A 27,681-nucleotide genomic window follows, 5' to 3' on the forward strand; every position below is an offset into this window, starting at 1 on the left:
AACCCCGATGTTCCTGCGTAGCCATAGGCTGACCCATAACCCGGATGTTCCTGCGTAGCCATAGGCTGACCCATAACCCGGATGTTCCTGCGTAGCCATAGGCTGACCCATAACCCGGATGTTCCTGGGTAGCCATAGGCTGACCCATAACCCGATGTTCCTGCGTAGCCATAGGCTGACCCATAACTCGATGTTCCTGCGTAGCCATAGGCTGACCCATAACCCCGATGTTCCTGCGTAGCCATAGGCTGACCCATAACCCCGATGTTCCTGCGTAGCCATAGGATGACCCATAACCCGGATGTTCCTGGGTAGCCATTGGCTGACCCATAACCCGGATGTTCCTGGGTAGTCATAGGCTGACCCATAACCCGGATGTTCCTGGGTAGTCATAGACTGACCCATAACCCGGATGTTCCTGGGTAGCCATAGGATGACCCATAACCCGGATGTTCCTGGGTAGCCATAGGATGACCCATAACCTGGATGTTCCTGGGTAGCCATAGGCTGACCCATAACCTGGATGTTCCTGGGTAGCCATAGGCTGACCCATAACCTGGATGTTCCTGGGTAGCCATAGGCTGACCCATAACCCCGATGTTCCTGGGTAGCCATAGGCTGACCCATAACCCGGATGTTCCTGCGTAGCCATAGGCTGACCCATAACCCCGATGTTCCTGCGTAGCCATAGGCTGACCCATAACCCGATGTTCCTGCGTAGCCATAGGCTGACCCATAACCTGGATGTTCCTGCGTAGCCATAGGCTGACCCATAACCTGGATGTTCCTGCGTAGCCATAGGATGACCCATAACCTGGATGTTCCTGCGAAGCCATAGGCTGACCAATAACCCGGATGTTCTTGGGTAGCCATAGGAAGACCCATAACTCGGATGTTCCTGGGTAGCCATAGGATGACCCATAACCCGGATGTTCCTGGGTAGCCATAGGATGACCCATAACCTGGATGTTCCTGGGTAGCCATAGGCTGACCCATAACCCCGATGTTCCTGGGTAGCCATAGGCTGACCCATAACCCGGATGTTCCTGGGTAGCCATAGGCTGACCCATAACGCGGATGTTCCTGGGTAGCCATAGGATGACCCATAACCCGGATGTTCCTGGGTAGCCATAGGATGACCCATAACCCTGATGTTCCTGGGTAGCCATAGGATGACCCATAACCCGGATGTTCCTGGGTAGCCATAGGATGACCCATAACCCGGATGTTCCTGGGTAGCCATAGGATGACCCATAACCCGGATGTTCCTGGGTAGCCATAGGATGACCCATAACCCGGATGTTCCTGGGTAGCCATAGGATGACCAATAACCCGGATGTTCCTGGGTAGCCATAGGATGACCAATAACCCGGATGTTCCTGCGTAGCCATAGGATGACCAATAACCCGGATGTTCCTGGGTAGCCATAGGATGACCCATAACCCGGATGTTCCTGGGTAGCCATAGGATGACCCATAACCTGGATGTTCCTGGGTAGCCATAGGCTGACCCATAACCCCGATGTTCCTGGGTAGCCATAGGCTGACCCATAACCCGGATGTTCCTGGGTAGTCATAGGCTGACCCATAACCCGGATGTTCCTGGGTAGTCATAGACTGACCCATAACCCGGATGTTCCTGGGTAGCCATAGGATGACCCATAACCCGGATGTTCCTGGGTAGCCATAGGATGACCCATAACCCGGATGTTCCTGCGTAGCCATAGGCTGACCCATAACCCCGATGTTCCTGGGTAGCCATAGGCTGACCCATAACCCGATGTTCCTGCGTAGCCATAGGCTGACCCATAACCTGGATGTTCCTGCGTAGCCATAGGCTGACCCATAACCTGGATGTTCCTGCGTAGCCATAGGATGACCCATAACCCGGATTTTCCTGCGTAGCCATAGGCTGACCCATAACCCGGATGTTCCTGGGTAGCCATAGGCTGACCCATAACCCCGATGTTCCTGCGTAGCCATAGGCTGACCCATAACCCCGATGTTCCTGCGTAGCCATAGGATGACCCATAACCCGGATGTTCCTGGGTAGCCATAGGCTGACCAATAACCCGGATGTTCCTGCGAAGCCATAGGATGACCCATAACCCGGATGTTCCTGGGTAGCCATAGGATGACCCATAACCTGGATGTTCCTGCGAAGCCATAGGCTGACCAATAACCCGGATGTTCTTGGGTAGCCATAGGAAGACCCATAACCCGGATGTTCCTGGGTAGCCATAGGATGACCCATAACCCGGATGTTCCTGGGTAGCCATAGGATGACCCATAACCTGGATGTTCCTGGGTAGCCATAGGCTGACCCATAACCCCGATGTTCCTGGGTAGCCATAGGCTGACCCATAACCCGGATGTTCCTGGGTAGCCATAGGCTGACCCATAACGCGGATGTTCCTGGGTAGCCATAGGATGACCCATAACCCGGATGTTCCTGGGTAGCCATAGGATGACCCATAACCCTGATGTTCCTGGGTAGCCATAGGATGACCCATAACCCGGATGTTCCTGGGTAGCCATAGGATGACCCATAACCCGGATGTTCCTGGGTAGCCATAGGATGACCCATAACCCGGATGTTCCTGGGTAGCCATAGGATGACCCATAACCCGGATGTTCCTGGGTAGCCATAGGATGACCAATAACCCGGATGTTCCTGGGTAGCCATAGGATGACCAATAACCCGGATGTTCCTGCGTAGCCATAGGATGACCAATAACCCGGATGTTCCTGGGTAGCCATAGGATGACCCATAACCCGGATGTTCCTGGGTAGCCATAGGATGACCCATAACCTGGATGTTCCTGGGTAGCCATAGGCTGACTCATAACCCCGATGTTCCTGGGTAGCCATAGGCTGACCCATAACCCGGATGTTCCTGCGTAGCCATAGGCTGACCCATAACCCCGATGTTCCTGCGTAGCCATAGGCTGACCCATAACCCCGATGTTCCTGGGTAGCCATAGGCTGACCCATAACCCGATGTTCCTGCGTAGCCATAGGCTGACCCATAACCTGGATGTTCCTGCGTAGCCATAGGATGACCCATAACCTGGATTTTCCTGCCTAGCCATAGGCTGACCCATAACCCGGATGTTCCTGGGTAGCCATAGGCTGACCCATAACCCCGATGTTCCTGCCTAGCCATAGGCTGACCCATAACCCCGATGTTCCTGCGTAGCCATAGGATGACCCATAACCCGGATGTTCCTGGGTAGCCATAGGCTGACCAATAACCCGGATGTTCCTGCGAAGCCATAGGATGACCCATAACCCGGATGTTCCTGGGTAGCCATAGGATGACCCATAACCTGGATGTTCCTGCGAAGCCATAGGCTGACCAATAACCCGGATGTTCTTGGGTAGCCATAGGAAGACCCATAACCCGGATGTTCCTGGGTAGCCATAGGATGACCCATAACCCGGATGTTCCTGGGTAGCCATAGGATGACTCATAACCTGGATGTTCCTGGGTAGCCATAGGCTGACCCATAACCCGGATGTTCCTGGGTAGCCATAGGCTGACCCATAACCCGGATGTTCCTGGGTAGCCATAGGCTGACCCATAACGCGGATGTTCCTGGGTAGCCATAGGCTGACCCATAACGCGGATGTTCCTGGGTAGCCATAGGATGACCCATAACCCGGATGTTCCTGGGTAGCCATAGGATGACCCATAACCCTGATGTTCCTGGGTAGCCATAGGATGACCCATAACCCGGATGTTCCTGGGTAGCCATAGGATGACCCATAACCCGGATGTTCCTGGGTAGCCATAGGATGACCCATAACCCGGATGTTCCTGGGTAGCCATAGGATGACCAATAACCCGGATGTTCCTGGGTAGCCTTAGGATGACCAATAACCCGGATGTTCCTGCGTAGCCATAGGATGACCAATAACCCGGATGTTCCTGGGTAGCCATAGGATGACCCATAACCCGGATGTTCCTGGGTAGCCATAGGATGACCCATAACCTGGATGTTCCTGGGTAGCCATAGGCTGACCCATAACCCCGATGTTCCTGGGTAGCCATAGGCTGACCCATAACCCGGATGTTCCTGCGTAGCCATAGGCTGACCCATAACCCCGATGTTCCTGCGTAGCCATAGGCTGACCCATAACCCCGATGTTCCTGGGTAGCCATAGGCTGACCCATAACCCGATGTTCCTGCGTAGCCATAGGCTGACCCATAACCTGGATGTTCCTGCGTAGCCATAGGATGACCCATAACCTGGATTTTCCTGCCTAGCCATAGGCTGACCCATAACCCGGATGTTCCTGGGTAGCCATAGGCTGACCCATAACCCCGATGTTCCTGCCTAGCCATAGGCTGACCCATAACCCCGATGTTCCTGCGTAGCCATAGGATGACCCATAACCCGGATGTTCCTGGGTAGCCATAGGCTGACCAATAACCCGGATGTTCCTGCGAAGCCATAGGATGACCCATAACCCGGATGTTCCTGGGTAGCCATAGGATGACCCATAACCTGGATGTTCCTGCGAAGCCATAGGCTGACCAATAACCCGGATGTTCTTGGGTAGCCATAGGAAGACCCATAACCCGGATGTTCCTGGGTAGCCATAGGATGACCCATAACCCGGATGTTCCTGGGTAGCCATAGGATGACTCATAACCTGGATGTTCCTGGGTAGCCATAGGCTGACCCATAACCCGGATGTTCCTGGGTAGCCATAGGCTGACCCATAACCCGGATGTTCCTGGGTAGCCATAGGCTGACCCATAACGCGGATGTTCCTGGGTAGCCATAGGATGACCAATAACCCGGATGTTCCTGCGTAGCCATAGGATGACCAATAACCCGGATGTTCCTGGGTAGCCATAGGATGACCCATAACCCGGATGTTCCTGGGTAGCCATAGGATGACCCATAACCCGGATGTTCCTGGGTAGCCATAGGCTGACCCATAACCCCGATGTTCCTGGGTAGCCATAGGCTGACCCATAACCCGGATGTTCCTGCGTAGCCATAGGCTGACCCATAACCCCGATGTTCCTGCGTAGCCATAGGCTGACCCATAACCCCGATGTTCCTGGGTAGCCATAGGCTGACCCATAACCCGATGTTCCTGCGTAGCCATAGGCTGACCCATAACCTGGATGTTCCTGCGTAGCCATAGGATGACCCATAACCCGGATTTTCCTGCCTAGCCATAGGCTGACCCATAACCCGGATGTTCCTGGGTAGCCATAGGATGACCCATAACCCCGATGTTCCTGCCTAGCCATAGGCTGACCCATAACCCCGATGTTCCTGCGTAGCCATAGGATGACCCATAACCCGGATGTTCCTGGGTAGCCATAGGCTGACCAATAACCCGGATGTTCCTGCGAAGCCATAGGATGACCCATAACCCGGATGTTCCTGGGTAGCCATAGGATGACCCATAACCTGGATGTTCCTGCGAAGCCATAGGCTGACCAATAACCCGGATGTTCTTGGGTAGCCATAGGAAGACCCATAACCCGGATGTTCCTGGGTAGCCATAGGATGACCCATAACCCGGATGTTCCTGGGTAGCCATAGGATGACTCATAACCTGGATGTTCCTGGGTAGCCATAGGCTGACCCATAACCCCGATGTTCCTGGGTAGCCATAGGCTGACCCATAACCCGGATGTTCCTGGGTAGCCATAGGCTGACCCATAACGCGGATGTTCCTGGGTAGCCATAGGATGACCCATAACCCGGATGTTCCTGGGTAGCCATAGGATGACCCATAACCCTGATGTTCCTGGGTAGCCATAGGATGACCCATAACCCGGATGTTCCTGGGTAGCCATAGGATGACCCATAACCCGGATGTTCCTGGGTAGCCATAGGATGACCCATAACCGGGATGTTCCTGGGTAGCCATAGGATGACCAATAACCTGGATGTTCCTGGGTAGCCATAGGATGACCAATAACCTGGATGTTCCTGCGTAGCCATAGGATGACCAATAACCTGGATGTTCCTGGGTAGCCATAGGATGACCAATAACCTGGATGTTCCTGCGTAGCCATAGGATGACCAATAACCTGGATGTTCCTGGGTAGCCATAGGATGACCCATAACCCGGATGTTCCTGGGTAGCCATAGGATGACCCATAACCCGGATGTTCCTGGGTAGCCATAGGATGACCCATAACCCTGATGTTCCTGGGTAGCCATAGGCTGACCCATAACCCCGATGTTCCTGGGTAGCCATAGGCTGACCCATAACCTGGATGTTCCTGCGTAGCCATAGGATGACCCATAACCCGGATGTTCCTGCGTAGCCATAGGATGACCCATAACCCCGATGTTCCTGGGTAGCCATAGGCTGACTCATAACCCGGATGTTCCTGGGTAGCCATAGGATGACCAATAACCTGGATGTTCCTGCGTAGCCATAGGCTGACTCATACACCCGATGTTCCTGGGTAGCCATAGGATGACCCATAACCCGGATGTTCCTGGGTAACCATAGGCTGACTCATAACCCCAATGTTCCTGGGTAGCCATAGGATGACTCATACACCCGGTGTTCCTGGGTAGCCATAGGATGACCAATAACCTGGATGTTCCTGGGTAGCCATAGGATGACTCATACACCCGATGTTCCTGGGTAACCATAGGCTGATTCATAACCCCAATGTTCCTGGGTAGCCATAGGCTGACCAATAACCCGGATGTTCTTGGGTAGCCATAGGAAGACCCATAACCCGGATGTTCCTGGGTAGCCATAGGATGACCCATAACCCGGATGTTCCTGGGTAGCCATAGGATGACTCATAACCTGGATGTTCCTGGGTAGCCATAGGCTGACCCATAACCCCGATGTTCCTGGGTAGCCATAGGCTGACCCATAACCCGGATGTTCCTGGGTAGCCATAGGCTGACCCATAACGCGGATGTTCCTGGGTAGCCATAGGATGACCCATAACCCGGATGTTCCTGGGTAGCCATAGGATGACCCATAACCCTGATGTTCCTGGGTAGCCATAGGATGACCCATAACCCGGATGTTCCTGGGTAGCCATAGGATGACCCATAACCCGGATGTTCCTGGGTAGCCATAGGATGACCCATAACCCGGATGTTCCTGGGTAGCCATAGGATGACCAATAACCCGGATGTTCCTGGGTAGCCATAGGATGACCAATAACCTGGATGTTCCTGCGTAGCCATAGGATGACCAATAACCTGGATGTTCCTGGGTAGCCATAGGATGACCAATAACCTGGATGTTCCTGCGTAGCCATAGGATGACCAATAACCTGGATGTTCCTGGGTAGCCATAGGATGACCCATAACCCGGATGTTCCTGGGTAGCCATAGGATGACCTATAACCCGGATGTTCCTGCGTAGCCATAGGCTGACCCATAACCCCGATGTTCCTGGGTAGCCATAAGATGACCCATAACCCGGATGTTCCTGCGTAGCCATAGGATGACCCATAACCTGGATGTTCCTGGGTAGCCATAGGATGACCCATAACCCGGATGTTCCTGGGTAGCCATAGGATGACCCATAACCCTGATGTTCCTGGGTAGCCATAGGCTGACCCATAACCCCGATGTTCCTGGGTAGCCATAGGCTGACCCATAACCTGGATGTTCCTGCGTAGCCATAGGATGACCCATAACCCGGATGTTCCTGCGTAGCCATAGGATGACCCATAACCCCGATGTTCCTGGGTAGCCATAGGCTGACTCATAACCCGGATGTTCCTGGGTAGCCATAGGATGACCAATAACCTGGATGTTCCTGCGTAGCCATAGGCTGACTCATACACCCGATGTTCCTGGGTAGCCATAGGATGACCCATAACCCGGATGTTCCTGGGTAACCATAGGCTGACTCATAACCCCAATGTTCCTGGGTAGCCATAGGATGACTCATACACCCGATGTTCCTGGGTAGCCATAGGATGACCAATAACCTGGATGTTCCTGGGTAGCCATAGGATGACCAATAACCTGGATGTTCCTGGGTAGCCATAGGATGACTCATACACCCGATGTTCCTGGGTAACCATAGGATGACCCATAACCCCAATGTTCCTGGGTAGCCATAGGATGACCCATAACCCCGATGTTCCTGGGTAGCCATAGGATGACCCATAACCCGGATGTTCCTGGGTAGCCATAGGATGACCCATAACCCGGATGTTCCTGGGTAGCCATAGGATGACCAATAACCTGGATGTTGCTGGGTAGCCATAGGATGACCAATAACCTGGATGTTCCTGGGTAGCCATAGGATGACCCATAACCCGGATGTTCCTGCGTAGCCATAGGATGACCCATAACCCCGATGTTCCTGGGTAGCCATAGGATGACTCATACACCCGATGTTCCTGGGTAACCATAGGCTGACTCATAACCCCAATGTTCCTGGGTAACCATAGGCTGACTCATACACCAGATGTTCCTGGGTAGCCACATTACTATGAATACGCACCCAGTTTTGAATAATCTTGAGATGGATGTGGTGGGTGTCCCTGGTCATTTCTGGGCGGCATCTTCACATCTACACACATGTATGAGGACCCATGTACAGGATGATATCAGTGTGTGTGGAGGTACAGAGGGCTGATTGTTCCCTGTACAATGGGAATATGTAACAGGAGACTTATCACCACAACTGGATTTTGTGTAACGTTCTGCAAATGTAGGTATATCACGCTGCATGGTGTACTGAGGCTGGATGTACGAGGTATATCACGCTGCATGGTGTACTGAGGCTGGATGTATGAGGTATATCACGCTGCATGGTGTACTGAGGCTGGATGTATGAGGTATATCACGCTGCACGGTGTACTGAGGCTGGATGTACGAGGTATATCACGCTGCATGGTGTACTGAGGCTGGATGTATGAGGTATATCACGCTGCACGGTGTACTGAGGCTGGATGTATGAGGTATATCACGCTGCACGGTGTACTGAGGCTGGATGTATGAGGTATATCACGCTGCATGGTGTACTGAGGCTGGATGTACGAGGTATATCACGCTGCATGGTGTACTGAGGCTGGATGTATGAGGTATATCACACGGCACGGTGTACTGAGGCTGGATGTATGAGGTAGATCACGCTGCACGGTGTACTGAGGCTGGATGTATGAGGTATATCACGCTGCATGGTGTACTGAGGCTGGATGTATGAGGTATATCACGCTGCACGGTGTACTGAGGCTGGATGTATGAGGTATATCACGCTGCATGGTGTACTGAGGCTGGATGTATGCGGTATATCACACTGCACGGTGTACTGAGGCTGGATGTATGAGGTATATCACACTGCACGGTGTACTGAGGCTGGATGTATGAGGTATATCACGCTGCACGGTGTACTGAGGCTGGATGTATGAGGTATCTCACGCTGCACGGTGTACTGAGGCTGGATGTATGAGGTATATCACGCTGCATGGTGTACTAAGGCTGGATGTATGAGGTATATCACGCTGCATGGTGTACTGAGGCTGGATGTATGAGGTATATCACACTGCACGGTGTACTGAGGCTGGATGTATGAGGTATATCACACTGCACGGTGTACTGAGGCTGGATGTATGAGGTATCTCACGCTGCACGGTGTACTGAGGCTGGATGTATGAGGTATATCACGCTGCATGGTGTACTAAGGCTGGATGTATGAGGTATATCACGCTGCACGGTGTACTGGGGCTGGATGTATGAGGTATATCACGCTGCACGGTGTACTGAGGCTGGAGGTATGAGGTATCTCACGCTGCACGGTGTACTGAGGCTGGATGTATGAGGTATATCACGCTGCATGGTGTACTGAGGCTGGAGGTATGAGGTATATCACACGGCACGGTGTACTGAGGCTGGATGTATGAGGTATATCACGCTGCACGGTGTACTGAGGCTGGGTGTATGAGGTATATCACGCTGCATGGTGTACTGAGGCTGGATGTATGAGGTATATCACGCTGCATGGTGTACTGAGGCTGGGTGTATGAGGTATATCACGCTGCATGGTGTACTGAGGCTGGGTGTATGAGGTATATCACGCTGCATGGTGTACTGAGGCTGGGTGTATGAGGTATATCACACGGCACGGTGTACTGAGGCTGGAGGTATGAGGTATATCATGCTGCATGGTGTACTGAGGCTGGAGGTATGAGGTATATCACACTGCACGGTGTACTGAGGCTGGAGGTATGAGGTATATCACACTGCACGGTGTACTGAGGCTGGATGTATGAGGTATATCACACTGCATGGTGTACTGAGGCTGGAGGTATGAGGTATATCACACGGCCACGGTGTACTGAGGCTGGGTGTATGAGGTATATCACGCTGCACGGTGTACTGAGGCTGGGTGTATGAGGTATATCATGCTGCATGGTGTACTGAGGCTGGGTGTATGAGGTATATCACGCTGCACGGTGTACTGAGGCTGGATGTATGAGGTATATCACGCTGCACGGTGTACTGAGGCTGGATGTATGAGGTATATCACGCTGCGCGGTGTACTGAGGCTGGATGTATGAGGTATATCACGCTGCGCGGTGTACTGAGGCTGTATGTATGAGGTATATCACGCTGCACGGTGTACTGAGGCTGGATGTATGAGGTATATCACCAGGGCCGTAACTAGGGGGGGGGCTGGGGGGTCACGCGCACCGGGCGCTGGAGGTGAGGGGCGCTGTGAGGTCCGGTGACAGGTGTGTGGACGCTGTAGCGGCATGTTACTTTGACTCCGTCCATCTCCTACTAGCGCGGCTGCAGGAAGCGCTGATGACTTCGAAAAGACTTACCGGACGCTGATTGGCTGAATTCAGCCAATCAGCGTCCGGCAAGTCTTTTTGAAGTCATCAGCGCTTCCCGCCGCAGCGCTAGTAGGAGACGGACGAAGTCAAAGTAAGATGTGGCTACACCATCAGCAGCATGGGATGAGGAGGAGAAGGGCAGCAGCCGTGGCGGTGAGAGGACTGTGCGGGGAGGGGGGGGGTCTCCGGCGCCAGGGACAAGGCGTCATTTGGTCCGGTCCCCCCTGTCAGCTGCTAACTAAGCAGCGGGGAATAAACGCTGTGCGCATGCGCACAGCGTCTATTCCCGCAGCCAGGGGGCTGGGGGCATGGCTAGAGGCTCACAGAGCCTCTGGGTCATGCCCCCATAGCGGCAAAATGGGGGCGTGGCCTCGCGGGAGAGCAGCGATTATAGGCCACGCCCCCCGAAAATTTCGGCGCGCCATATCACGCTGCACGGTGTACTGAGGCTGGATGTATGAGGAATATCACACTGCACGGTGTACTGAGGCTGGGTGTATGAGGTATCTCACGCTGCACGGTGTACTGAGGCTGGATGTATGAGGTATATCACACTGCACGGTGTACTGAGGCTGGATGTATGAGGTATATCACGCTGCGCGGTGTACTGGGGCTGGAGGTATGAGGTATATCACGCTGCATTGTGTACTGAAGCTGGATGTATGAGGTATATCACGCTGCGCGGTGTACTGAGGCTGGATGTATGAGGTATATAAGACGGCACGGTGTACTGAGGCTGGATGTATGAGGTATATCACGCTGCACGGTGTACTGAGGCTGGATGTATGAGGTATATCACGCTGCATTGTGTACTGAGGCTGGATGTATGAGGTAATGCTTCTTTTATTGAAAATTACATCCATTTTATACAAAAATATATACATATATACATCCTTTTTACATATATAGAATCAAACCTAAAAACCCTCCCCCACCCCACCAACCTTCACCATCCCTCTTCAATAACATTCATTTAACTATGGTTTAGACCTACTATCTACTACCTCCCGATCCGGGAAATGAGAACTGTATCCTTACTCCATCCAAAACCATTCAAACCCTTCCATACCCTTACTCCCCTATTCATTTCACCTGCCACACCACACTATACCAACCATCATTCTCACGTATCCTTACACTCTTCCCAATCACTCACTCTCCCATCATTCATACCTATCACTCATCCCCATCACCCTCACCCTAACCCATCACCTTTAACACATAAAACACATTCTTTACCCATACTCACAAAACCTCATAGAGTAGGGCCATATCTCACTTTTCCCTTATTTCACCTGACCCACCACCATCCTTGCATTCCCCTCCACCCAACACATTCTTACCATCAACCGACCTCTCAGACAAACCTACATCCCCTTTCCCAGGATCAGGAGGCCTAGCTGAAAAGCCTATCAACTTTCCCCTATTGTCCTCAGGCTTTACCTTGTCTATTCCTCCCCGTTCCTCTGCTTCCTCCCGTGCTACCTCCTTTCCCTCTCCCTCCCCTTTTCCTTTCCGACTGCTAATCTGCACTACTTTCCCTGTTTCCAAGGACAGTCTTTCCACTTTCTCTACCTCCTCCTCCTCCCTTCTACTCTTTTTCCTGAGCTTTTTCCTTTTCCCTTCCTTGCTTGCGTTTCCTTTCTTCCTCCTCCCTCCATCAGCTATATTTTTTCTCAGGACTAAACTCTCCCCCTCCTTATAAATCTCCTCCTCTCCCTCCTCTTCACTTTCACTATCCTCCTCTTCTCCTGAAAAGGCTAAAAATCAATTGGCCAGACTTATCACCTCCTCCTCCCCTTTCCTCTTTGTGGCACTTTTGTTTCTCCTTACTTCCTGAAACTGTTCCTCCTTCCTCTGTTCCTGATCCTTCACCCATGTTACCACTGTCTGCCCCTCCATTACTACTTTCTTGAACTTACCCCCTGCTCCACCTTCAGGTGCTCTATCCGCATGGCGCATCGACTCTGGACATCTACTATAGGGGTGCCCCTCGAGGCCACACAAATTACATTTCACTGTACTGCATGACCCCGAGAGGTGACCTGCCTCGTTGCAGAGAGAACACTTTACCACTCCACATTCACTGCTGGTATGTCCCTCCTCCCCGCAACGAAAGCAGGTCCTTGGTTGGCCCGGATAGAACACCTGAATGCGGTCCCTACCTATGTGTGCAGCTGAAGGGAGATGCACTTTCCTCCCCCCAACCTGGTGCAGCCTAACCTGAATGGTCCATGCACCTCCCCATACCCCCAACGTGTGATCTACTTTCTGCAGGTCCCCTTGCAAGCTGCACTGCCTACTCAACCAGTATTTAATATCATTGGCTGGGATAGTTTCGTCCCGCACTAGAATTCGGACCCTAACATTTTCCACTCTGGACTTTGATGAAATGAGGTACCCTTTGTATGCTACCTCGTGCCTCTTTACTCCCCATTGCTCCACCACTTCATTCATTTTATCCTCCCGCAAGAAACTCAAATCAAAGATTGGGGATCTTTCCGGATGGATACAGGCTGTCAAGTCACGGGCACAACAATTTAATGTAAATATCATATTTAGAAATGTTTCCTTTGGGGGTACCGGATCTGTATCCACCCACTTAAACTGAACAACATGCCTCCGTCTCCCATTTACCTCCTGGCCCGTGACCTGACTCTGCCTGTCCATATTGTTGCTACCGGTCTGTTTCAGCACATTTGCATATGATACAGGTGATACATTGCAGACAGGGTCAGACACATTACCCCCAGCAGCAGCAGGTAACGGCACCTTTTTGCTCTGGATAGTCTGAGCAATGATTTTAAGTGCTGCCCCTGCCCTTTCTGGGACCATCATATCCCCATACACTGTCTCCATGACCTGCCTTTCCCCATGCAACAACTTATCAGTGTCCAGGCACTTCTGGCCCTGAGTCATTTTACTCTCAGATGCAATATTAGCAGTTCCTCCAGCCTTTTCCACAAGGCTCTGTCCAGGCTTCTGCCCATCATCCTCCATCACACTGACTTCTGAGCAGTCCATATTGTGTGCAATGTCATTGTTATTAGCGGTTCCTCCAGCCTTCTCCACAAGGCTCTGTCCAGGCTTCTTCCCATCATCCTTCACCACACTGACCTCTGAGCAGTCCATACTGTGTGCAATGTCATTGTTATTTGCAGTTCCTCCAGCCTTCTCCACAAGGCTCTGTCCAGGCTTCTGGCCACCATCCTTCACCACACTGACCTCTGAGCAGTCCATACTGTGTGCAATGTCTTCTGGCTGGCCTGGACTCAGCTTCTTATCAGCCAGTGTGATCTGCCCATCCCCCGGCTCTGGATTCTCCCTCTCAGCTGGAGTCTGGTCTGACCTCTCTCTGACCTCTCTGCAGCCGGCCACTCCCTGTTCTGGATCTGCAGGTTCCTGCACCTGGCTCTCAGCAACAGGGAAATCCTGCAGTGACTGGGTTGCAATTAACCCCTGCTCTGCTGGTTTCACCTTTACATAGTCTTTTTGTTTCCTTTTCTTAGCAATGTGACTTTTCAGCTTACTTATAGTATTAGTGCATAATATTATGCGGTCTCTCCACATCTGGCGCTCCCAGCTGCGGCAGGAGTTTCTTTGCTTCTTTGCATTATACATTCTGCAACACACTTTCTTAACTTCTGCACTTAGCTCCTGCAGGGTCATCTTAGCAAAAGCTTCATTTTCACTTTCTTCTTCACTGGATTCATCTTCTTTCAGTTCCATATCATCATCATCTTCATTCTCAGACAGCAAATCTTGTCCCCCCACGGTAGCTGCTATGCCGCCGCCGGCGTTGGCCTCCCCGCCGGGTTCCTCCATCACTTCCCCCTGCAGCTGGCTTGCTGCAGGGGTACCTCCGGATTCATCCGGGGGGACTTTCCTTCTGCCATCTTTGGGATCTTTATCAGAGGCTCCTGCTGCAGATGTTGAGGCAGCAGCAGGGATTTTCTTCCTCTGAGGCTTGTTCCCGATAGCCCGTCCTTTGCCTTTCACCATTGCTGGTTGTAGCAGGCCCAAAGCACCAGGGCTTGCCTGAATGCTTCCCCCACCTGGGTCCCCTGGCTTGGGGATACCTGGAGGAGGAGCCACTGCTAGAGTACAGCTTCTCTACCTTCTCAGGAGCTGCAGCACACACACCCTCCTCCTGCACTGAGGCTGGATGTATGAGGTATATCACGCTGCATGGTGTACTGAGGCTGGATGTATGAGGGATATCACGCTGCATGGTGTACTGAGGCTGGATGTATGAGGTATATATTACGCTGCATGTTGTACTGACGCTGGATGTATTAGGTATATCACGGTGTACTGAGGCTGGATGTATGAGGTATATCACGCTGCGCGGTGTACTCAGGCTGGATTTATGAGGTATATCACGCTGCACGGTGTACTGAGGCTGGATGTATGAGGTATATCACGCTGCACGGTGTACTGAGGCTGGATGTATGAGGTATATCACGCTGCACGGTGTACTGAGGCTGGATGTATGAAGTATATCACGCTGCACGGTGCACTGAGGCTGGATGTATGAGGTATATCACGCTGCAAGGTGTACTGAGGCTGGATGTATGAAGTATATCACGCTGCACGGTGTACTGAGGCTGGATGTATGAGGTATGTCATGCTGCATGGTGTACTGAGGCTGGATGTATGAGGTATATCATGGTGCATGGTGTACTGAGGCTGGATGTATGAGGTATATCACGCTGCACGGTGTACTGAGGCTGGATGTATGAGGTATATCATGGTGCATGGTGTACTGAGGCTGGATGTATGAGGCATCACGCTGCATGGTGTACTGAGGCTGGCTGTATGAGGTATATCACGCTGCATGGTGTACTGAGGCTGGATGTATGAGGTATATCACGGTGCATGGTGTACTGTGGCTGGATGTATGAGGTATATCACGCTGCACGGTGTACTGAGGCTGGATGTATGAGGTATATCACGCTGCACGGTGTACTGAGGCTGGATGTATGAGGTATCTCACGCTGCACTGAGGCTGGATGTATGAGGTATATCACGCTGCATGGTGTACTGAGGCTGGATTATGAGGTATATCACGCTGCATGGTGTAGTGAGGCCGGATGTATGAGGTATATCACGCTGCATGGTGTACTGAGACTGGATGTATGAGGTATATCACGCTGCATGGTGTACTGAGGCTGGATGTATGAGGTATATCACGCTGCACGGTGTACTGTGGCTGGATGTATGAGAAATATCACGCTGCATGGTGTAGTGAGGCCGGATGTATGAGGTATATCACGCTGCATGGTGTACTGAGGCTGGCTGTATGAGGTATATCACGCTGCATGGTGTACTGAGGCTGGATGTATGAGGTATATCACGCTGCATGGTGTACTGAGGCTGGATGTATGAGGTATATCACGCTGCATGGTGTACTGAGGCTGGAGGTATGAGGTATATCACACGGCACGGTGTACTGAGGCTGGATGTATGAGGTATCTCACGCTGCACTGAGGCTGGATGTATGAGGTGTATCACGCTGCACGGTGTACTGAGGCTGGATGTATGAGGTATATCACGCTGCACGGTGTACTGAGGCTGGATGTATGAGGTATATCACACTTCACGGTGTACTGAGGCTGGATGTATGAGGTATATCACGCTGCACGGTGTACTGAGGCTGGGTGTATGCGGTATTTCACGCTGCATGGTGTACTGAGGCTGGGTGTATGAGGTACATCACGCAGCACGGTGTACTGAGGCTGGGTGTATGAGGTATCTCACGCTGCACGGTGTACTGAGGCTGGATGTATGAGGTATATCACGCTGCACGGTGTACTGAGGCTGGATGTATGAGGTATATCATGCTGCACGGTGTACTGAGGCTGGATGTATGAGGTATATCACACTGCATGGTGTACTGAGGCTGGATGTATGAGGTATATCACGCTGCACGGTGTATTGAGGCTGGATGTATGAGGTATATCACGCTGCTTGGTGTATTGAGACTGGATGTATGAGGTATATCACACTGCACGGTGTACTGAGGCTGGATGTATGAGGTATATCACGCGGGATGCAGTTACCATCCCGGCGGTCGGGATCCCGGCGTTCAGAATCCCGACGCCGGAATCCCGACCGCCGATATGCCGACACATTCTCCCTCCTTGGGTGTCCACGACACCCCTGGAGGGAGAATAAATTAGTGAGGTATATCACGCTGCACGGTGTACTGAGGCTGGATGTATGAGGTATATCACGCTGCATGGTGTACTGAGGCTGGATGTATGAGGTATATCACGCTGCATGGTGTACTGAGGCTGGGTGTATGAGGTATATCACGCTGCATGGTGTACTGAGGCTGGATGTATGAGGTATATCACGCTGCATGGTGTACTGAGGCTGGATGTATGAGGTATATCACGCTGCATGGTGTACTGAGGCTGGATGTATGAGGTATATCACGCTGCATGGTGTACTGAGGCTGGATGTATGAGGTATATCACGCTGCACGGTGTACTGAGGCTGGGTGTATGAGGTATATCACGCTGCACGGTGTACTGAGGCTGGGTGTATGAGGTATATCACGCTGCACGGTGTACTGAGGCTGGGTGTATGAGGTATATCACGCTCCATGGTGTACTGAGGCTGGAGGTATGAGGTATATCACGCTGCACGGTGTACTGAGGCCGGATGTATGAGGTATATCACGCTGCATGGTGTACTGAGGCTGGATGTATGAGGTATATCACGCTGCACGGTGTACTGAGGCTGGATGTATGAGGTATATCACGCTGCACGGTGTACTGAGGCTGGGTGTATGAGGTATATCACACTGCACGGGGTACTGAGGCTGGATATATGAGGTATATCACGCTGCATGGTGTACTGAGGCTGGAGGTATGAGGTATATCACGCTGCACGGTGTACTGAGGCTGGATGTATGAGGTATATCACGCTGCATGGTGTATTGAGGCTGGATGTATGAGGTATCTCACGCTGCACGGTGTACTGAGGCTGGATGTATGAGGTATATCATGCAGCATGGTGTACTGAGGCTGGATGTATGAGGCGCTGCATGGTGTACTAAGGCTGTGCTCCCCTATATAGGCACTTATACACATTACACTATGCAGATGCTTCGCTGTGCTCCCCTATATAGACACCTATACACATATTACACTATGTTCATGCCGCCCTGTGCTCCCCTATATAGGCACCTATACACATTACACCATGTACGTGCCTCGATGTGCTCCCCTATATAGGCACCTATACACATTACACTATGTACGTACCTCCCTGTGCTCCCCTATATAGGCACCTATACACATTACACTATGTACATGACACCCTGTGCTCCCCTATATAGGCACCTAGACACATTACACTATGTACATGCCGCCCTGTGCTCCCCTATATAGGCACCTATACACATTACACCATGCACGTGCCTCCCTGTGCTCCCCTATATAGGCACCTATACACATGCCGCCCTGTGCTCTCCTATACACATTACACTATGCACATGCCGCAATGTGCTCCCCTATATAGGCACCTATACACATTACACTATGTACGTGACACCCTGTGCTCCCCTATATAGGCACCTATACACATTACACTATGCACATGCCGCCCTGTGCCCCCCTATATAGGCACCTATACACATCACACCATGTACATGCAACCCTGTGCACCCTTATATAGGCACCTATACACATCACACATGTACGTGCCGCCCTGTGCTCCCCTATATAGGCATGCACCTATACACGTTACACTATGCACATGCCGCCCTGTGCTCCCCTATATAGGCACCTATACACATTACACTATGTACATGCCCTATATAGGCACCTATACACATTACACTATGTACATGCCCTATATAGGCACCTATACACATCACACCATGTACATGCCCTATATAGGCACCTATACACATTACACTATGTACGTGCCCTATATAGACACCTATACACATGGCTTACATACACACTTGCAGAAGGCTGAAGCAGCACATACACACGGATTCTGAGTTTCTGCGCATGCGTGCTGAGTGTGAAGTAACAAGCGGGTGAAACACAATCTTGCCTGCTTACCCACCTGCGTTTCAGGCCTCGTTATGGCTTCCGCCCGCTGATTGGTCGGTGTAGTGTCAGACGGTAGTGTTTCTCCATGGTGATTGGCTGATTCTGGAAGACTCCTTGAGTACCGCTCGCTGATTGGCTGAGAGCGATATGTTAAAGCGAGGCTTGGAATCGCTGTCACCGCCGGTTTGTATGTGTGTGGAGCCACAGCCCGAGATCCGTCCTGCTGAGGTTCAGGTTGAGATTTCCCGGTACGTACGTACGTACGTGTGTGTGTGTGTGTGTGTGTGTGTGTGTTTGTGTGTTTGTCCCAGTACGTGTGTGTGTGTGTGTGTTTGCGCCCGTGTTTGCGCCCACGCCTGCGTTCCTTGTATTACCCTATAGTGTATCGCTCCCCTATAGTGTCTCCATCTCTTTAAATTCTCTTCATTCCCCTATATAGTGTCTCCCTGTATCGCTCCCCTATACTGTCTCCATCTCCTATATTCTCTACATTCCCCTATATCGTTTCTCTGTATCCTTATATATATATATATATATATATATATATATATATATATATATATATATAGTGTCTCCGTGTCCTTATGTATAGTGTCTCAGTCTCCCCCCTATATAGTGTCTCCCTGTATCGCTCCCATATAGTCTGTCTCCCCTAAATTCTCTACATTCCCCTATATAGTGTCTCCCTGTATCGCTCCCCTATACTGTCTCCGTCTCCCCTAAATTCTCTACATTCCCCTATATCGTGTCTCCGTATCCTTATATACAGTGTCTCCGTATCCTTATATATAGTGTCTGTCTCCCCCCTATATAGTGTATCGCTCCCATATAGTCTCCGTCTCCCCTAAATTCTCTACATTCCCCTATATAGTGTCTCCCTGTATCGCTCCCCTATACTGTCTCCATCTCCTATATTCTCTACATTCCCCTATACAGTGTCTCCGTATCCTTATATACAGTGTCTCTGTATCCTTATATATAGTGTCTGTCTCCCCCCTATATAGTGTATCGCTCCTATATAGTCTCCGTCTCACCTAAATTCTCTACATTCCCATATATAGTGTCTCAGTTCCCCCTATATAGTGTCTCCCTGTATCGCTCCCCTATACTGTCTCTGTCTCCCCTTAATTCTCTACATTCCCCTATATCGTGTCTCCGTATCCTTATATATAGTGTCTCCCTGTATCGCTCCCCTATATTGTCTCCATCTCCCCTTATATAGCGTCTCCCTGTATTGCTCCACTATTCTGTCTCCATCTCGGAAGAGGGTAAAAGCCGGAAACATAGTAAATGCATTGAAAAATCCGGAAACTATGTAAAGTGTATTACATAGGTAAATAAAAACATTAGGAAGACATGGGGAAGGTCGACAAACAAAAGGTCAACATTGGGTTTTTACACCTTTTTCTTTTGAGCCGACATGTGCCGACAGGTGGTATTTCATGCCCTACCATTCACTAGGCGTGGTAGAATAAAGGTACTTGTTTCCTAGCACGGCCACCCCGATTTCCATCGGGGTGGTCGTGTCTGAAAAATTGCGTCGGTCGCATGCGATGCGACCGACGCGATTTTTTAATTGAATGACATGTGAATAGGGTCCCTGGGACCCGATTTTACATTACATTCAATGTAAAATATTCCCTACACCCCCAATTTTACACCCTCAACGCCACCCCACGATTGACGTGAACCCGAAGCGTGGCGAGGGGTGGCAGTGCGCGTCCTCCGACCTTTTCATTCCCCTACTATCCACGTCGGCGTGGAGTTGAGAATATAAAGTGTGGCGAGCGGACGCGTATTACTTTACAGGTATATGCGGGGCTCGCTGCACTCGCCACGCTTCAGGCTCGGTGGCTCGCTTAACTTTAAGGTACACGATGCCCACGATTGTGGCCGTGTTAGGAAACAAGTACCGAATAAAATAGTGTGCTGAGCGCAGCGAGGCACCGCACCCAAAGCATGGCGAGCGCAGCGAGGCTCTACAAGGGGACGTGGTGCTAAGTTACAGTGCCCATGTCGACTGTGTTGAAATTCAGGACAAAAAAAAAGGTGAAAAACCCCATGTCAACCTTCCCTATGTTGACCTAATGCTTGTATCGACCTAATGACATGTCGACCTTCAGTCATGTCAACATTCCTGCATGTCGACCTTCAGTCATGTCGACCTAATGCTTGTCGACCTACTTGCTGTCTATCCAATGATCCATACCCAATACACTTTACATGGTTTCCGGCTTTTACCCACCCCCCTCCATCTCTCCTATATTCTCTACATTCCCCTACAGTGTCTCAGTCTCCCCCTATATAGTGTCTCCCTGTATCGCTCCCCTATATTCTCTACATTCCCCTATATATATTGTCTCCGTCTCCCCCTATATAGTGTTTCCCTAGATCACTCCCCTATAGTCTCCATCTCCCCTAAATTCTCTGCATTCCCATATATAGTGTCTCCCTGTATCGCTCCCCTAGAGTGTCTCCATCTCCCCTATATTCTCTACATTCTCCTATAGAGTCTCCATCTCCCCATATATAATGTCTCCCTGCATCGCTTCCCTATATAGTGTCTCCATCTCCCCTAAATTCTCTGCATCCCCCTATATAGTGTCTGCCTGTATTGCTCCCCTATATAGTTTCTCCATCTCCGCTAAATTCTCTACATTTCCCTATATAGTGTCTCCCTGTATCGCTTCCTTTTACTGTCTCCATCTCCCCTAAATGCTGTGCATTTCCCTATATATAGAGCAGGGTTGCCTACCTGACCCTCTCCATGAGGGAGAAATGCTCTGCTCCTGGGCTTCCCTGGTAATATATGATTGCCAGCACCTGTGGTGACACCTTTCTTATCAGTTACCCAGCTCCCCACAGGTGCTGGCAATCCTACATTATCCATACCTCCCAGCATGCCCCTCTCCAGGAGGACACAATGCTCTGCTCCTGGGCTTCCCTGGTAATGTATGATTGCCAGCACCTGTGGTGACACCTTTCTTATCAGTTACCTAGCTCCCCACAGGTGCTGGCAATCCTACATTATCCATACCTCCCAGCATGTCCCTCTCCAGGAGGACACAATGCTCTGTTCCTGGGCTTCCCTGGTAATGTAGGATTGCCAGCACCTGTGGTGACGCCTTTCTTATCAGTTACCTAGCTACCCACAGGTGCTGGCAATCATACATTATCCATACCTCCCAGCATGCCCCTCTCCAGGAGGACACAATGCTCTGTTCCTGGGCCAGGCCCGGCTACATTCCCTGCTCGCTGCACTGTTAGTGCTCACCAGACGGGCTCCTGTGACAGAACTGTACTGGCTGATATAATCTGGTGCTGGGCCGGGCCCGGCTACATTCCCTGCACACTGCACTGTTGGTGCTCACCAGACGGGCTCCTGTGACAGAACTGTACTGGCTGATATAATCTGGTGCTGGGCCAGGCCCGGCTACAATCCCTGCTCGCTGCACTGTTGGTGCTCACCAGACGGGTTCCTGTGACAGAACTGTACTGGCTGATATAATCTGGTGCTGGGCCAGGCCCTGATACATTCCCTGCTCGCTGCACTGTTGGTGCTCAGCAGACGGGCTCCTGTGACAGAACTGTACTGGCTGATATAATCTGGTGCTGGGCCAGGCCCGGCTACATTCCCTGCTCGCTGCACTGTTGGTGCTCAGCAGACGGGCTCCTGTGACAGAACTGTACTGGCTGATATAATCTGGTGCTGGGCCAGGCCCGGCTACATTCCCTGCTCGCTGCACTGTTAGTGCTCACCAGACGGGCTCCTGTGACAGAACTGTACTGGCTGATATAATCTGGTGCTGGGCCAGGCCCGGCTACATTCCCTGCTCGCTGCACTGTTGGTGCTCAGCAGACGGGCTCCTGTGACAGAACTGTACTGGCTGATATAATCTGGTGCTGGGCCAGGCCCGGCTACATTCCCTGCTCGCTGCACTGTTAGTGCTCACCAGACGGGCTCCTGTGACAGAACTGTACTGGCTGATATAATCTGGTGCTGGGCCAGGCCCGGCTACATTCCCTGCTCGCTGCACTGTTGGTGCTCACCAGACAGGCTCCTGTGACAGAACTGTACTGGCTGATATAATTTGGTGCTGGGCCAGGCCCGGCTACATTTCCTGCTCGCTGCACTGTTGGTGTTTACCAGACGGGCTCCTGTGACAGAACTGTACTGGCTGATATAATCTGGTGCTGGGCCAGGCCCGGCTACATTCCCTGCTCGCTGCACTGTTAGTGCTCAGCAGATGGGCTCCTGTGACAGAACTGTACTGGCTGATATAATCTGGTGCTGGGCCAGGCCCGGCTACATTCCCTGCTCGCTGCACTGTTGGTGCTCACCAGACAAGCTCCTGTGACAGAACTGTACTGGCTGATCTAATCTGGTGCTGGGCCAGGCCCGGCTACATTCCCTGCTCGCTGCACTGTTGGTGCTCACCAGACGGGCTCCTGTGACAGAACTGTACTGGCTGATATAATCTGGTGCTGGGCCAGGCCAGGCTACATTCCCTGCTCGCTGCACTGTTGGTGCTCAGCAGACGGGCTCCTGTGACAGAACTGTACTTGCTGATATAATCTGGTGCTGGGCCAAGCCCCGGCTACATTCCCTGCTCGCTGCACTGTTGGTGCTCAGCAGACGGGCTCCTATGACAGAACTGTACTGGCTGATATAATCTGGTGCTGGGCCAGGCCCTGCTACATTCCCTGCTCGCTGCACTGTTGGTGCTCACCAGACGGGCTCCTGTGACAGAACTGTACTGGCTGATATAATCTGGTGCTGGGCCAGGCCCGGCTACATTCCCTGCTCGCTGCACTGTTAGTGCTCACCAGACAAGCTCCTGTGACAGAACTGTACTGGCTGATATAATCTGGTGCTGGGCCAGGCCCGGCTACATTCCCTGCTCGCTGCACTGTTGGTGCTCAGCAGACGGGCTCCTGTGACAGAACTGTACTGGCTGATATAATCTGGTGCTGGGCCAGGCCCGGCTACATTCCCTGCTCGCTGCACTGTTGGTGCTCAGCAGACGGGCTCCTGTGACAGAACTGTACTGGCTGATATAATCTGGTGCTGGGCCAGGCCCGGCTACATTCCCTGCTCGCTGCACTGTTGGTGCTCAGCAGACGGGCTCCTGTGACAGAACTGTACTGGCTGATATAATCTGGTGCTGGGCCAGGCCCGGCTACATTCCCTGCTCGCTGCACTGTTAGTGCTCAGCAGACGGGCTCCTGTGACAGAACTGTACTGGCTGATATAATCTGGTGCTGGGCCAGGCCCTGCTACATTCCCTGCTCGCTGCACTGTTAGTGCTCAGCAGACGGGCTCCTGTGACAGAACTGTACTGGCTGATATAATCTGGTGCTGGGCCAGGCCCGGCTACATTCCCTGCTCGCTGCACTGTTAGTGCTCACCAGACGGGCTCCTGTGACAGAACTGTACTGGTTGATATAATCTGGTGCTGGGCCAGGCCCGGCTACATTCCCTGCTCGCTGCACTGTTGGTGCTCAGCAGACGGGCTCCTGTGACAGAACTGTACTGGCTGATATAATCTGGTGCTGGGCCAGGCCCGGCTACATTCCCTGCTCGCTGCACTGTTGGTGCTCAGCAGACGGGCTCCTGTGACAGAACTGTACTGGCTGATATAATCTGGTGCTGGGCCAGGCCCTGCTACATTCCCTGCTCGCTGCACTGTTGGTGCTCAGCAGACGGGCTCCTGTGACAGAACTGTACTGGCTGATATAATCTGGTGCTGGGCCAGGCCCGGCTACATTCCCTGCTCGCTGCACTGTTAGTGCTCAGCAGTCGGGCTCCTGTGACAGAACTGTACTGGCTGATATAATCTGGTGCTGGGCCAGGCCCGGCTACATTCCCTGCTCGCTGCACTGTTGGTGCTCAGCAGACGGGCTCCTGTGACAGAACTGTACTGGCTGATATAATCTGGTGCTGGGCCAGGCCCGGCTACATTCCCTGCTCGCTGCACTGTTGGTGCTCAGCAGACGGGCTCCTGTGACAGAACTGTACTGGCTGATATAATCTGGTGCTGGGCCGGGCCCGGCTACATTCCCTGCTCGCTGCACTGTTGGTGCTCACCAGACGGGCTCCTGTGTCAGAACTGTACTGGCTGATATAATCTGGTGCTGGGCCAGGCCCGGCTACATTCCCTGTTCGCTGCACTGATAGTGCTCAGCAGACGGGCTCCTGTGACAGAACTGCACTGGCTGATATAATCTGGTGCTGGGCCAGGCCCGGCTACATTCCCTGCTCGCTGCACTGTTGGTGCTCAGCAGACGGGCTCCTGTGACAGAACTGTACTGGCTGATATAATCTGGTGCTGGGCCAGGCCCTGCTACATTCCCTGCTCGCTGCACTGTTGGTGCTCACCAGACGGGCTCCTGTGACAGAACTGCACTGGCTGATATAATCTGGTGCTGGGCCAGGCCCGGCTACATTCCCTGCTCGCTGCACTGTTGGTGCTCAGCAGACGGGCTCCTGTGACAGAACTGTACTGGCTGATATAATCTGGTGCTGGGCCGGGCCCTGCTACATTCCCTGCTCGCTGCACTGTTAGTGCTCACCAGACGGGCTCCTGTGACAGAACTGTACTGGCTGATATAATCTGGTGCTGGGCCAGGCCCGGCTACATTCCCTGCTCGCTGCACTGTTGGTGCTCAGCAGACGGGCTCCTGTGACAGAACTGTACTGGCTGATATAATCTGGTGCTGGGCCAGGCCCGGCTACATTCCCTGCTCGCTGCACTGTTGGTGCTGAGCAGACGGGCTCCTGTGACAGAACTGTACTGGCTGATATAATCTGGTGCTGGGCCAGGCCCGGCTACATTCCCTGCTCGCTGCACTGTTGGTGCTCACCAGACGGGCTCCTGTGACAGAACTGTACTGGCTGATATAATCTGGTGCTGGGCCAGGCCCGGCTACATTCCCTGCTCGCTGCACTGTTAGTGCTCACCAGACGGGCTCCTGTGACAGAACTGTACTGGCTGATATAATCTGGTGCTGGGCCAGGCCCGGCTACATTCCCTGCTCGCTGCACTGTTGGTGCTCAGCAGACGGGCTCCTGTGACAGAACTGTACTGGCTGATATAATCTGGTGCTGGGCCAGGCCCGGCTACATTCCCTGCTCGCTGCACTGTTAGTGCTCACCAGACGGGCTCCTGTGACAGAACTGTACTGGCTGATTATAATCTGGTGCTGGGCCAGGCCCGGCTACATTCCCTGCTCGCTGCACTGTTGGTGCTCAGCAGACGGGCTCCTGTGACAGAACTGTACTGGCTGATATAATCTGGTGCTGGGCCAGGCCCGGCTACATTCCCTGCTCGCTGCACTGTTAGTGCTCACCAGACGGGCTCCTGTGTCAGAACTGTACAGGCTGATATAATCTGGTGCTGGGCCAGGCCCGGCTACATTCCCTGCTCGCTGCACTGTTGGTGCTCAGCAGACGGGCTCCTGTGACAGAACTGTGCGCTTCTCAGCCGTTATGTGTGAGTGTCTTATTCCAAAGGTAAATGGGGACGTGTCCTCCCTGTCCTGGGAGTTTGTATTCTGATGGACTCCTAGTACTATGCCAGTCTGTCCCCTTGTAGCAGACCCATTATCTATCTATAGTTCTAACTTCTCCAGTCCGTATGGCTGCTGTACCCACCATGGCAGTGTCAGGGTTACAGGATGGTATAAGGCAGAGGCAGCTTGAAAAAGGTGGTGCAGTCAGGGGGATATTTAGGAGCCTGGTGACGGGAGGCATTACATAAACCGCATTATGGCTTAATGGTTCTAACGTTGTGAGACTTTAGTCCATAACTGATGAGTAATATTACCTCGCTTGGCACAGTCATTGCCTGTGTACACCACACACGCAACACACACACACACCTCGCTTGGAACTGTCATTGCCTTTGTGAAACACACGCAGCACACACACACACACACACACACCTGTGTGAACAGCATGGTCACTCCCTGATCTTTCTTTCCTCACACCTTTTGTCATCTTTGTCTTTCAGGCGCCAAGCTCTAACGCCAGGATGAGTGTGGAGGCCACAGGAAAGCCCTTGAAGGTGGGCTCCCGGGTCGAGGTGATCGGGAAGGGCCACCGTGGAACCGTAGCTTTTGTGGGAGCCACGCTGTTTGCCACAGGAAAGTGGGTGGGCGTTATTCTGGATGATCCCAAGGGCAAGAACGACGGCACAGTGCAGGGCAGGAGATACTTCACCTGTGAGGAGAACCATGGGATATTTGTGCGTCAGTCGCAGGTAAGACCATTAAAGTTATTCACAATCTAGTTCAGATGATTTCCTGCACTTCCTGTGCGTGTATCACCGGTACGAGTCCGGCCTTCATCCACGGCCCGCTTACTACGTACTGTACGCTCTGTCCTATACATCCACCCTCCTGGTCACCTTGTTCTACCATCACAGGTACGAGTCCGGCCTTCATCCACTGCCCGCTTACTACGTACTGTACGCTCTGTCCTATACATCCACCCTCCTGGTCACCTTGTTCTACCCATCACAGGTACGAGTCCGGCCTTCATCCACTGCCCGCTTACTACGTACTGTACGCTCTGTCCTATACATCCACCCTCCTGGTCACCTTGTTCTACCCATCACAGGTACGAGTCCGGCCTTCATCCACTGCCCGCTTACTACGTACTGTACGCTCTGTCCTATACATCCACCCTCCTGGTCACCTTGTTCTACCCATCACAGGTACGAGTCCGGCCTTCATCCACTGCCCGCTTACTACGTACTGTACGCTCTGTCCTATACATCCACCCTCCTGGTCACGTTG

The 27,681-nt window shown here is 52.2% G+C and overlaps 1 protein-coding gene across 8 annotated transcripts in view; it reads left to right on the top strand.

Annotated features, from left to right (window-relative positions):
* The window catches only part of DCTN1 (dynactin subunit 1), a 260,744-nt gene that overhangs the window by 40,398 nt on the left and 192,665 nt on the right, over positions 1–27,681 (top strand). For 7 of the 8 annotated variants that reach the window (XM_083165769.1, XM_083166198.1, XM_083166948.1 and 4 more), the window contains exon 2: positions 26,895–27,143. In XM_083165769.1, the coding sequence (XP_083021895.1) occupies positions 26,895–27,143 (249 nt within the window). Of the gene's footprint in view, positions 1–18,978; positions 19,131–26,894; positions 27,144–27,681 lie in introns of those variants that run through there. The other variant, XM_083167897.1, reaches the window with a different exon arrangement.

Source organism: Crinia signifera, chromosome 1 (assembly GCF_055691185.1).
Source record: "Crinia signifera chromosome 1, ASM5569118v1, whole genome shotgun sequence".
Taxonomy (NCBI): Eukaryota; Metazoa; Chordata; class Amphibia; order Anura; family Myobatrachidae; genus Crinia; species Crinia signifera.